Source organism: Eleutherodactylus coqui, chromosome 1 (genome assembly GCF_035609145.1).
Source record: "Eleutherodactylus coqui strain aEleCoq1 chromosome 1, aEleCoq1.hap1, whole genome shotgun sequence".
Classification (NCBI taxonomy): Eukaryota; Metazoa; Chordata; class Amphibia; order Anura; family Eleutherodactylidae; genus Eleutherodactylus; species Eleutherodactylus coqui.
Genome location: NC_089837.1, coordinates 173,112,224 through 173,125,819, shown reverse-complemented (window position 1 = coordinate 173,125,819; position 13,596 = coordinate 173,112,224). Strand labels below are relative to the sequence as shown.

Sequence of the window (13,596 nt, the reverse complement as noted above, 5' to 3'; positions counted from 1 at the left end):
ATAAATCCTTGAAATGACTTTAAATGCCTAAATAGAGTAAGCTTTCAGCAGCGTTGGACACTGCTAAACTGCCTTCCCCTCCCTTTTTTCCAGCTCCCATAGGAGTCTATGGGAGCCGCCAGCGTATATCGTCAAAAGATAGAACCAAAACTATCTTTTCACCCAGCATATAATAGCAGTCACAGATTTCAGTCGCGTACGTTCTATTTTTTACTGTGCAACGTTTTTATGTACCGCAAATGCGCCCATGTGAACGAATGCATTGAAAACCTATGCCTCAGATGGTCTCATATCGGCCGGGCGTGAAAATAAGTGTATAAGTGTATATGTTCATGTGAAGTTCATGTGAAGGCAGCGTAAAGAAGTGATTGCCTTGCCGACAATTTACATATAGCAGGCAGGGTGAAGAATGCCAGTTCAGGGAATTGCACAAGACTAAGCTAGGACAGTGTTAAGTAGTTACTCCCCTTCACATGGCTCAATACTATTGGGCTTGGGTTATATGTGAAATTGAGCTGACAGACTTCCTTTCAATCACACATTGCAATTACTTACTAGTATAATAATAAAAAATTTTTGTTGCAGTCAAACTGAAAAAAAATTGATAAAATGCTACTCTATGTATACATACAAGTTTTTTCCAACTCCATCACCGTCCGGAGACCAGTTGTAATTAATTTTGAACTCGATGTCAGGTACAAGCTGCATAGCTCGACGGTAAAACTTGATGGCTGCAGAAACCAATTGAACATGAATATAGATTTAGTTTTGGTTAAAATGACTTCAACCCCCCCCCCCCTCCTTTTTTTTTTTTTTGCTCTTCCCCTCCCTTCCCCTCTTCGTCTGTAAGATTCAAGATGGCGGTGTGGTCAGGGGAGGACCTCTATTTCTGGTCCCCTCTTCCCCCACATAGGTTAGGTAGCCTTGGGCTACAATAGTAGTTATAGAGCGACGGGCTATCGAGTTTAGCCAGTCAAGGTTTTTTGTTTTGTTTTTTCTTTTAATTTTTTTAATTTAAACATGTTACTGTTCTTTTTCTTTCACTTTTCCTCCTCTCCTTTTCCCCCGCATAATCTATCCTCCCCTACCTCTGTCCAAATTAGACCCTGGCTCAGGAAGGTAATACGGCTTCTCACTGTTCCCCGCCATGGCTAGTCTGACAGTTTGCACATATAACACCAAGTGGCTGAATATCAAATCTAAAAGAGGTCAAATACTTTACCATCTGCAAAAGAAGGGGATGAAGGTGCTCCTCTCCCAGGAGACGCACTTCAGAGCTTGTGAGATACCCAAGTGCTCCAACAAATTCTTCCCTACGTGGTTCCATAGTCCAGACCCCACTCATAAGGCGAGGTGTGTGTCCATTGCATTCCACAGATCCTTACAGATTCAGCCCCTTGGGGTGTTACGGACCAAGAGGGACGTTTCATATTCATTAAGACTGAAATATTAGGTAAAGCGACTGTTTGCTAAACTCTATTTTCCGAACCAGGGACAGACCTCCTTCGGAATCTCCACCTTAAGGGAATTGGCGAAGTTCGCAGATGGAGCCGCCATCGTACTGGGGAGGGAGGGGGGGGACGACTTCAACTCGGTAGGTCCTCTGACTCGCAGGTGGCAACACACTCGCTTTTGAGAGAACCAGGGAAGCTACAATTGGTGGATCTGTGGCGTGTATTACATCCGGACGTTAGGGACTTTACATTCCCTTCATCAGCACACAACACATACGGCAGACTGGACTATCTTTGGGTCTCTCATAGGCTTCTAGATTCCCAGTTGATTCGTTCGGTTGGACCCTTTATTTGGCCAGATCACGCCCCAGTTTACACAGAATTTGCGGGCTTCCAAGGAGAGATGCGCACAAAAGTGTGGAGGTTAAATGACAACTTGTTAAAAGACCCCCTATGTATTCAAGACGTAAAAGCGACCATAGCTAACTTCATAACAGACTATCAAACGGAGGAAACGCAGGCCCCGCTCAAATGGGAGGCTTTAAAATGTGCCCTGAGAGGAACACTGATCTCCCACGGAGCTAGGCTGAAAAAAGAGGGCTCAAAGGAATTGGGGAATTTATTGCAGTCACTCCACGATCGAGAGATGGTAAATAAAAGAACCCCGGGGGACACGCTACGGGTGGAAATCTTAGCCCTTCGCCAGCGAATTGTGTAAATTTTAGACCAGAGGACACTGGCATAAAGCGACAGGATCCGGACGGAAGCTTTTGAGATGGGAGATAAGTGTGGTCGCCGGTTGGCCCGGGCTCTGCACCCTAGAGCGCCACAGACGTTTATCCCAAAAGTTCACAACGCTAGGGGGAATCTGGCTTTCTCCACACGGGATATCCTGGAGGAAGTTCGCCTCTATTACGACAAGTTATAAAACATAGAGAGAGAGCCTGTGATGGGAGAGGCTAGCAGAGAGGAGGAAGTGTACCTAAGAGAGTTTGGATCAGGTCCCTTGGACCCGGAGGAATCTGAGACTTTGGATCTTGACTTCGCCCATGATGAGATTCTGGATTGCATTGGGGAACTAAAATTGGGTACAAGCCCGGGCCCAAATGGGTTCTCGGCGAGACCTTATAAACTATTCAAAAGGAGAACTTTCTCCGCTCCTGACGCCACTCTTCAATGCGGTCTCTCGGGAAAGTTCCTTCCCTCCTCAGGCCCTCCAGGCACATATTGTAGTTATCCCGAAACCGGGAAAAGATCCTTTCCTCTGCGCAAATTACAGACCGATCTCCCTGATCAACATTAATGTAAAAATGTTTGCTAAAATAATAACTAATAGACTCAGTAGATACATCCCTGACTTGATACATAAAGAGCTGGTGGGGTTTGTTCCTGGAAGGGAGGCCAGGGACAATACCATCAAAGCTATCTCACTCATCCACAGGGCTAGGAAGGGGGATAGGCCACTGTGCCTGCTGCCGGTCGACGAGTAGAAGGTGTTCAACAGGGTCAGGTGGAGGTTTCTGGAGGGGACTCTTTAGCGGCTGGGATTGGGACAGAGAATGAGGGAGCGGATCATGGCGCTATACAATCGCCCCTCGGCTAGAGTTAGGGTCAACGGTGCCCTCTCGGATTCCATATTGATCCGTAATGGCGCCCGTCAGGGTTGCCCTCTCTCGCCGCTGTTTTACATTCTCTCAATGGAGTCCCTAGCGAATGCCATAAGGAAAAATTCCCCAGTTAGGGGCTTAGTAGAAGGTCCCTGTTAACATAAAATCGCGTTGTTCGCGGACGACCTCCTCCTGTTCCTGTCGAGCCCCAGAGTGGGACTGCTGGTCGTGACGAAGGAATTCATGAGATATGGCCGGGTGAGCAATTTCAAGGTCAACCTCTAAAAATCCGATAACTTGAATGTGACTCTTCCCCAGACTGAAGCTCGGGAGCTGCCAGAATCGCTCCCCTTTAAAATGGAGATTTTGGAGTCTCTCATTTAACCAATATAGGCTGAATGCACATGAGCGGAAATTCCGCGGCGAGATTTTGCATGGAATTTCTGCTGTTGCATGCTACGCTGCGGAATAAGTTGGCGCTATACAAAAAAAGATTATTATTATTACCATAGGATTGCATTAGTTTATGCAATCCTATGCAGACAGCTGCCAATTGACCGCAAGAAAACTCGCACGGTAACAAAATCGCGGTATATCCTATTTCAGTACCATCCTCGTACTGCCGCATCATCACTGACACGCCAGCTCTGCACTGCGCATGTGCGGCTGTGCGCCAGCCAGCACATTGTAGAGCAAAATCACTGGTTGCATCCCGCTGAGAGACTCTCGCAGACGGAATCCGACCCAGCCATGTGCATGAGGCCATATAGATCGTCCAGCATCCTGAGTAATCAGCAGAAAATAGTCAGTTGCTCAATCTACACTACTTCGCCCCATCTTGTGACTAGTATATACCCTATGTATCGTTTACTTTGTACACCTAGTTTACCTAATGTGCATGTTCAATTGTGCCAAGCCAAATGCATCCAACCATTTGGACCAGGTTTATACCTCTGGCTTCAACTGTCATGCCACTAGCCCAGTGTTTTTTAATTTTGAAGGTATATAGGTGTGTATGGAAGGTTTCTGAACAATACCTCCTCCATGGTTGCTAAAGGCCATTTGTTCTTCACAGATGTGACGTAAAAGCTGGGCAGTGTGTGGATTTTTACAGGCTGGCACTGCAGGAACCAGGAAGTGGATGAGTATGAAAAATACAGCACCCGTCTCCCTGTCACCGGCCCTAACAGCACCAGAAGTTAGTTTATGGTGCTTCAGGCAGGTGACAAGTTCCTTTTAACGGATGCACAATTTTTTCAGGTTTATCCACAAAATATTAACAATGAATCTGAAAATCACACCAACGTTCGGCATGAATTTTGGCTATATGGCAGCTGCTACATGAGACCATCAGACTTCTTGTAGTACTAATTAATTCTTAACAGCTACAGCTTCAGTCCAAAGGAATCCATAGAGTTATATGTAATCTTGTGATTAGCCGCTGTACATCCATTAGGCCGGCTGCACACACGCATGTCGAATCCTGGATGCGGGATCCTGCAGTAGAATCCGGCCCTGTGCCCGGTCGGCGTCCGCGCGAACCTGCTTTTTTCTTTGTTTTCCTGTACTGCGGATGGTCCACACAGTGAACTATCAAACATGCACAGTACAGTTTTTTCTTTTTTTAAATCCCTGCTCTTCCTGTGCAGCCACTAGGCAAAAATGCACACGGGAGATCCGTGCCCATAAGGATGCATTAGCATCTGCAGGGCAATTTAAAGCATGCTCCATTTTTGTCTGCGGATCCAGCAGGATGGCTTCCATTGAAGTCAATGGAAGTCGTCATATCCGTGGCACATCCACAGCTGTCATTGTGGCTGTGCCGCGGATCTGCGGGAAAGCAGGACATTAAAAATAAATGCATTGTACATGCGTCCGTGTCGGACAGACGCATCCATCGTGCTGAAGAAAGAAGATCTGGCCGGCGCAGAGAAGATCCGCGCTAGAGCCGGAGAGGTAAGAAAACCTTTTCATCTCCCAATGTCTGTGGGCACGGCTGGATTCCGCTGCGGGATTCAGCAGTGAAGTCAGTGCGTGCAAGTGGACATTGGGCCTAAATGCTTTTGGGGCAATCTAAAAAAAGTCAGTTGCAAAGGTGGACATAGGTATACAATAAATAAAAGTAGCAGTTCAGCTCACCACCCTTCTGCTGAATGAAACAGGTAATCCTCCAATGTCCAGATAGGGTGCATGAAAAGAAGCACCGCGCTGGATCACGGGAATAGTTTAGAAAGCGTAGGAAATCCAGCCTCATAAAATGTAGAAATCTTTATTGTAGACTTATAAAAAGTAGGGGAAGGTGCACGACATTAAAAACCGCTGACGAGCGAAAACAAACTGGCAGTCTGTAATGCTGTGTATCTTCTCTACTGTTTATGAGTCTTCAATAAACAGGTCCACATTTTATGGTGCTAAAGGTGCACATAGGCTTTCATGTCAACAACCCTTATTCTTACTGTCTTTGAGTGTAGAATTTCAAGTGCATGATACGATCATTTTTAGTTGGTGCCATCCAGATTAAGATTTTGTTACAGATTTTGGTGAGTGCATGTGTAATATCAATAAAGAGAGGGAAGTAAGCTATTGCAAGCAGCTCTGGTGGTGGCTTATCGCCAAGACGAACAAGAGGATGGGGTGTGGAAATACAATATGTCCAATGCTTCTTTCCCTTGGCTTTCATATGGAGGGTGAAGTTGGGCGGCCCCAATACACAGTAAAGATAGTTGGCTGGTCACACTAAAAGCTGCAGGTTTGTCGGAGTTTTCTATTATGTGTAAGGGGGCTGAACAGTAGGCATATCACCTGAACAACAATCAGTCATCTAGACGCATCACCAAGTAGTAAGACAAATGATTAAGATGTAGCAATTTACAAACGCCAGCACATGCTGTATGTCAATGGCATCTGTGCAAGTCATTAGTAGGGCAAGTTACAATTTTTCTCCCCAAAATTATTGTGGTGGGACACTTTCTATTGTAGAAACATAAAAAAATCTATTAACCCTTTCCAATCCAATTGGTATCCTGGTTTTCCTAGGGGGCTTACTCTTTTTGTGCATTATACAACGGCGCCTTCTGCTGGCTAAAGCCAGTACTGCATGAGGTGATACATTGGATAGGCTCTGACAGCAGAGAGGCTGACAATATACATTAAGAGAACTCCGACGGACGTCTTCCAACATCGGAGCTATGCAGCCTTAAATTATAATGTCTTCAGACGTCAGACAGTGAATTGGAAAGGGTTAATTCAACAAGATTTCTATTTTTCCTCAATGCAACTGTAATGAAAAATGGTGCTTGTTATAAAGGGATTCTGCGAGAAAAAAAAAAAAGGCAGAAACCAAGATAATAAGTACCTTCATAGAGTGCCCCATTCTGTTCTTTTTCTGCAGCTTTAAGAAAAAGTTCTTTAGCCTGTTTGAAAGAAAGGAGTAAATAAAATGTAAGAAATAAAATACTCAGTGGGCAATCAGGCAAATAAATTACACACACACTACCTTCTCCTCCTTCGCCCATTCTTGCTTTGCTTTGGTATCCTGGGCCTTTCCAAGAAGCGCTCTCGCTATTCTGTTGCGAGACTGTATCTCGGTCTCCGAACTCGCTCCTGGAGCAAGTTCAGACATCCAACGAGCCCGGAACATCTGTAGCTCTTCCTGCATATGCACACATAACAGAGAAGATTAAAGAAATAGGCAACTGTGTGGCGTGAAGGTATTTTATACGGAAAAATACAGAGAGTGCATATAATCTAAAGAAAAACAAATATGTAATTGCGCATGCCACGACATACAGAAAATTAAGGTCAAGAACAAATACCGTTATGGCATCAGAACTTTGCTTTTGTATGCAACTTTGGGGGAATCCTTCCATTCACAAAAAATGTTCACCAGCTTCGGGCTACGGATACCATCACACAGAAAATATGTTTGGCTGGCTGCACATGGCCGGATTTGAATTGTGGAATATGGCGCGGGCATCCATCTCAGGGTTCTGCAGCAAATACTGCACATACCATGCTAGGGAAAAGCGCTTTTTCCCCAATTGCGATTTTCCACTCATGGAGGAAAAATTGCAGCACGTTCTATTTTTGTGCAAGCTCCACATGGACGGCTTACATTGAGTTCAATGGAAGCTGTCTGACCCGTGGTCCTTTTGCAATTAACATTGTGGAAAGGTCACGTGACCCGCAACATCGCCTAGTGACGGCGCATTAAAATTTGTACAGTGCATGTCTGATGGCGAGCCGTCCGGACCATCCGCACTATGGAAGAATAGAAATGACAGGTACACGGGGTCACCGGCCGGGCACAGGGTCGGATTAAGATGTGGGATCCCACATCCAAATTCTGACCCAGTCGTGTGCAGTCGGTCTTTGTTAGTGTGCTTCCTAAAAACTAAATCAGGCAACTTTTAAATTCTTCCTGCTGCAGGGCGTACATTTACATTCTGCAGCTGCAGGGTATGTATGAAGGTAGATAGCGGGGTAATCTCTCATCATACACCATGGCCGCAGCTGTTTATTATAGCTGACATCCGCTGGCAACAGCTCTGATCAGCCACGTGGCTGATCAAAGCTGTTAACCCTTTAAACGCTGCTGTCAGTTCTGCTATACGGACCCCCTACAATGAGATTGCAGGGAGCTGTGCGGGTGTCATGGCAGCCGGGGGACTTCTGAAAGGTCCCAGTGATGTCACAGCAGAATGTCTATCAAGCTGTCTCCAGCATTACATCAATAAAGTTTAAGGCCTCCCTCCCACAGACGTTTTTTGTATAGCGTTTAGCGCTGCCTTTTCAGCCCAGCGCTAAATGCTGTACAAAACTCCCATACATTTCAATGGTGCTGCTCACATAAGAGTCAAAAGGCAGTGCTTTGACAGCAATGCATGTCCTATCTTTGGCCGTTTTCAGCCCTGCGTTGCCCATTGAAATGAATGGTAATTCACAGGAGCAGGTAAGTCTATAGTATTTACAATTGAAATGAATGGGCAGCGGTTTCAGAGCTGCTGAAAACGTGGCACAACTTGGTACCTTGTTTTCAATCTACATTACTAGCACTAACTGCACTACCAAGAAAAAAAATGAATACTCACCTAGCTGGTGCTATCTGGGACTCTCCAGGGCTCAGTGCAGGATCCTGGACACTTGTCAAGCCGACAGAGGATCTTTTGCTAGTAATGTAGATTGAAATCCCCCGCCTCCAGCAAGAGATTGCTCTGATTGGCTGAGCGCCGCCGAGTGTCAGCTGGCTCCACTAATCACAGCCACTGCTGAATGCATGGCTGGGATTGGTGCATCCAGCGCTGACTGCGATTGGTATAGCCAGCTGACACTCAGCAACGCTCAGCCAATTAGAGCAATCTTTTGCTGGAGGCGAGGGATTTCAATTCCTGTTACTAGCAAAAGATCCTCTGTCGGCTTGACAAGTGGCGGGAGCTCCAGAGAGCAGCATCAGGGACCAGACAGCGTCAGCTAGGTGAGTATAGATTTTTTTATTTTTTAGCATCCTTGGCACAGCTGAAAATGCAGCCAAACAGTTGCATGACAATGCTGCTGAAACCGCAGTAAAAGCAGCATTTAAAAACAGTGCGTTTCTGCAAAAGCCTGTGTGAGGGAGGACTTACTAATTGTAAAAAAAATAAAAAAATCACCCCCCTTTTGTCATATTTATAATAAACAAATCTAAATAAAAAACATAATTTTGTATAGCTGCGACCGTAGAAGTCCGATCTATCAAAGTCGTCCGAAAAAAAAAAAGGAACGCCATAAATGTACTTTCTTGGTCACCTCGTCTCCAAGAAAAAAATGCAAAAAAGAGTGATCAAAAAGTCGTATGTATTTGAAAATAGTACCAACAGAAACTACAGGGCATCCCGCAAAAAATGAGCTGTAGTGCAACTATGTCGAAGGAAAAATTTAAAAATGATTGCGCGCAGAAGATGGTGGCAGAAAATAATAAAAAATAATTAAATGTCTTTGAAAAAAAATAAAAGTATGGGCAAAAAACCCCCCCCCTATACAAGTTTGGTATCATTATCGTAGTAATTGTACTGACCCATAGAATAAAGTTATCATGTCACTTTTGTTGCAATTCGTGCGCCGTAGAAACAAGACGCACCGAAAGATGGCGGAATGTCGTTTTGTTTTTTTTAAAACTCCACTTAGAATTTTTTTAAATTGTCTCAGTGCTTTATTTGGTACATTAAATAGTATCATTGAAATATAAAACTCGTCCCACAAAAATAAAGTCCTCAGCTTACTCCTTTATTTAGCTACGTTGACTGATAAATAAAGGAGTAACGATTTTCTAAAAGGGGAATATAAAAAGAAAATGGAAAAAAAAGGCCGCGTCATTAAGGGGTTAAATACTATTCAATAAAAATCCCTATAATTTTTTTTTATTGGTGGAGTTCCTGAACATCCTGCGGCTGGATGTGCTGCAGCCATTAACATCAAACCAACAGCACACTGCTCCTGGCTGTTGACTTTCTCTGATCTCCCATTTCCTTCGGTCAGGGTTAGGATATGTTCACATGGAAAATGCTGTGAATTTGGAAAAAATAAAATAAAATCAGAGGATTACAGCATTGGCCATGTGAACAAATCGTTCTTATGGCGCCAGCTAAGGAGCCTTATTCTAGAGTGCCATACTTTGGAATATGTGCTACGCAGGTAAATTGGGTGTGCGGCTGTTAACAGGCTACGGACGCCTTCGGGAGAATTTTTTTTTATTACTTAAGTGCATGTATTTTATCTGAAAATCATTTTTGCAATAGGTTTTCATTAAATGTTTTGTACTGTTTGGCTTTTGCAGCTTTTATATATTACAGTACACAGAAAGCATTTCCCTTTTAAGCAGATCCATCAGTTTATCTTTGTTGTAGTCAATGTAGAGCATTCAGGAAAGCAGAAATGGGGGCTGTGAAAAACAAGCCATCAGTCCAGCACAGGTGTCTATATCATTTAATGATGGCCGAGCTCCTGCTCTAATAGCTGGGATGGAAGGTACCTGAGCCCAGCCACTTGTCCACTTAGATACTGCAGTCAATAGCAACCACAGCATCTAAGTGCGTTTACATAGGCCAAGTTGTCCCAAAGCAATGAATAAATAGTAAAGATCAAACAAAAGTTGAAGTGAAATGATGTCAAGTGAGGGAATAAGAAAAAAAGAACAAAACAGGATTTTCCCTTACAAAGTACTGCAGTGTATTATGGAAAAAAGCTAAAAAGCTACATGTACTTGGTATCGCCCTAAAGAATGCCAGAATTGCCCCAAATCTGAGTAAAAAGGTCATCAAACAGTCAAGAGGTCCTAAGGAAAACTTCAACTCACCCCACAACATACAAACCCTCGTTGAGCCTCAGTTGGCGAAAAACTGTAAATGTAACGTGGGTCTTGGAATACAGTAACCCAAAGCCAAGTTTTTTTTTTATTTTAAAAGTTTATTTTCTTGTAAAAAAAAACAAAAAAACACACAATAAATTTGGTATCGCCATAATTATACTGACCTATCATGTTTTTTTTACCCCAGAAAGTAAAAACAAAGCTTAAAAATAATGCATATGTGCTCCCGAGCCGCTGTCCGTTGCACTCCTCACGTTCTTAGGCTGGGTGAATAATACCATTAGGTGTGGGTAAGCACCCACATCCCACCTCTCCAAAAAATCTCCACAGCTAAACATAATATGTGCCAGCGGCATACATATAAGAGATGGGGATCGATAGGGAAAATTTAAATAGACCCCCCCCCCATTATGGTGTCCAGTTTTGCCACCGAGAACAGAAGTGTCCGGTGTTTGTTTCCCATTCCATGGCCTTTAATTCCGTGGCAATCTCAGACATACATTTATGTTGGATGAGCGTACAATTTGTATGCAGTAGGCTTCAGAGCAAAGCCCTCTTTATACACGGTGGGTGTTGGCCGTCTATAAAAAACAGAACCCACCAACAGTGGTTGTGATTGGAGATAACCCCTTTAAACGGCCATGACCGGAGTTATCCGCTGGCAAACCAGCTCAGTCTGCTCTAATAACAGAAGATATACTCACCTTCCACACGGAGTATCACTTCTGGATGCAGGTAGCGGTGATGACTTCACTGACAAAGGGCCACTCACTGCCTCCCTTCAAATACTGAAGTAATGCTGTATATTGTATAATCAAATAATTGCAAGTTTAAGTCCCCTATGGGGGCTAAAATTGAAAAAAAGGAAGAGTTTTAATAATTGTTAAATAAAAAATATTTTTACAAAATGTAGAAAAACAAAAACTTTTCCCATTCTTAAAAATAATATATACAGTATATATTTATCCTGCACAGTGAACACCATCAGAAAAAAAAAACAATGCCAAAATTGTACTTATTTGGTCAGCCAGTCTCAAAGAAAATTTTTATGTAAAAAGCGAGAAGTTACATGTACCCCAAAATGGTACCAATACAAACTGTAGATTGTCCCACAAAGAAAAGCCTTCGAACAGCGTTATCCATAGAAACTTAAAGGAGATGTCCCGAGGCAGCAAGTGGGTCTATACACTTCTGTATGGCCATAATAATGCACTTTGTAATGTACATTGTGCATTAATTATGAGCCATACAGAAGTTATAAAAAGTTTTATACTTACCTGCTCCGTTGCTAGCGTCCTCGTCTCCATGGTGCCGACTAATTTTCGCCCTCCGATGGCCAAATTAGCCGCGCTTGCGCAGTCCGGGTCTTCTCCTCTTCTCTATGGGGCTCCGTGTAGCTCCGCCCCGTCACGTGCCGATTCCAGCCAATCAGGAGGCTGGAATCGGCAATGGACCGCACAGAAGCCCTGCGGTCCATGAAGACAGAGGATCCCGGCGGCCATCTTCAGCAGGTGAGTATGAAGACGCCGGACCGCCGGGATTCAGGTAAGCGCTGTGCGGGTGGTTTTTTTAACCCCTGCATCGGGGTTGTCTCGCGCCGAACGGGGGGGGGGGGGTTTAAAAAAAAAAAAACCCGTTTCGGCGCGGGACATCTCCTTTAAAAAAAGGTATGGTGACTAAAATAGGGCAACAGAAAGTATTATTTTAGTTTAAAAAAAATTTAAATTAGTATTAAAACTATTGAGATTTGGTATTACCATAATCGTACTGATTTATAGAATAAAATTAGTAGGAGATTTTTGCTGCACTGTGTACACAGTAAGAACAGCACCCCAAATATAGCACAACTGGGTTTTTTTCCATTTCACCCAACAAATTTTTAAAAGTTTCCAATACATGATATGGTACCATTGAAAAATACAACTATTCCCACAACAAAAAATGCAGTCCCTGGCTATGTTGACAGAAGAATGAACAGCTATGATTTTTTTGAAAGCAGAGAGGAAAAAAAAACAAAAAAAAAAAAACGCCCATGTCTTCAATAGGTTAAAATAACACTTGGGACAATCCTCCAACTTTTTGCCGTTTCTCTTCGGAGGAAGGTCCTGCATGCAGTGCTGTCCGAGGACCATACAGTCCTCTCTCCGAGGACCTAATGGCTGTGGAGCGGTCTGCCTCTACAGTATGTACACACTGGTCCAGAATGGTGGTATTACAAATAGTCAGAATCTGAGAGCAGCATAACATAGTGACTCTCACGATGATTGCAGTGATAGATCTGCTGTATGTGTCTGTAGTAGTTTCAGTGGAAATTACATTTTGACATGCATAGAGCACTACAGAGGACTGGAAACTTTCTCTTTGCTTTTCATTTATTTTTAAAACCCATTAAAAGCAATTGGGGTAAAAAAAAATTAAAAAGTTTTACTCCATCTCACTTCCTGAGGCATGGCGTGATAGATTGCCTGTCAGATTGCGGTATAATTTACATCATACTGTAGGAGTGATCAAAGCATTGCAAGTTCTTGCCCCCTGTAGGGACTAAAAAAATTAAAATAAAGTAAAAATTAGTTTAAAAAAAATTGAATTATTTAAAAAAAAAAAACAAAAAAAAAAAACAGTATTAAAAGTTTAACTCCCCCCTCACCCTTTGCCATATTTATAGTAAAAGAATCTAAATAATAGTACCCCAAAACATCTTTGGTATCACTGCGTCTGTAAAAGTCCGATCTAGCAAAGTAACGTATTATTTACCCCACAAAGTGGATGTCATCAGAAAAAAAAAAGAGCGCCAGAATTGTCCTTTTTAGGTCACCCCCAACGCCAAGAAAAATGTAATAAACAGCAATCAAAAAGTCATAAGTACTGAAAAACTACAGCACGTCACACAATAAATGAGCCCTCGCACACCTACATAGACTGAAAAATAAAAAAGTTATGGCTGTCAGAAGATGGTGGCTGAGAATAAATTTTTTAAAAGTACCTATTTTTGGAAAAAATAAAAATAGTACAGTAAAAAAAAACATATATACATATATATATAAATTTGGTATTTTCGAAATCATACTGACCCATAGAATAGAGTTATCATATCCTTTTTGTTGCAATGTATACGCTGTAGAAACAAGACTCCCCGCCCCAAAGATGGCGGAATTACATTTTTTTCCATTTCACTCCACTTAAAATTTTAAAA

The 13,596-nt window shown here is 42.9% G+C and overlaps 1 protein-coding gene across 1 annotated transcript in view; it reads right to left on the bottom strand.

Moving 5' to 3' along the window:
• FBXO9 (F-box protein 9) overlaps positions 1–13,596 on the bottom strand; it is a 44,449-nt gene that overhangs the window by 20,759 nt on the left and 10,094 nt on the right. The window contains exons 3-5 of the mRNA XM_066603813.1: positions 6,558–6,713; positions 6,417–6,474; positions 632–731 (exon numbers count right to left, since the gene is read on the bottom strand). Of these exons, the coding sequence (XP_066459910.1) occupies positions 632–731; positions 6,417–6,474; positions 6,558–6,713 (314 nt within the window). The remainder of the gene's footprint in view (positions 1–631; positions 732–6,416; positions 6,475–6,557; positions 6,714–13,596) is intronic.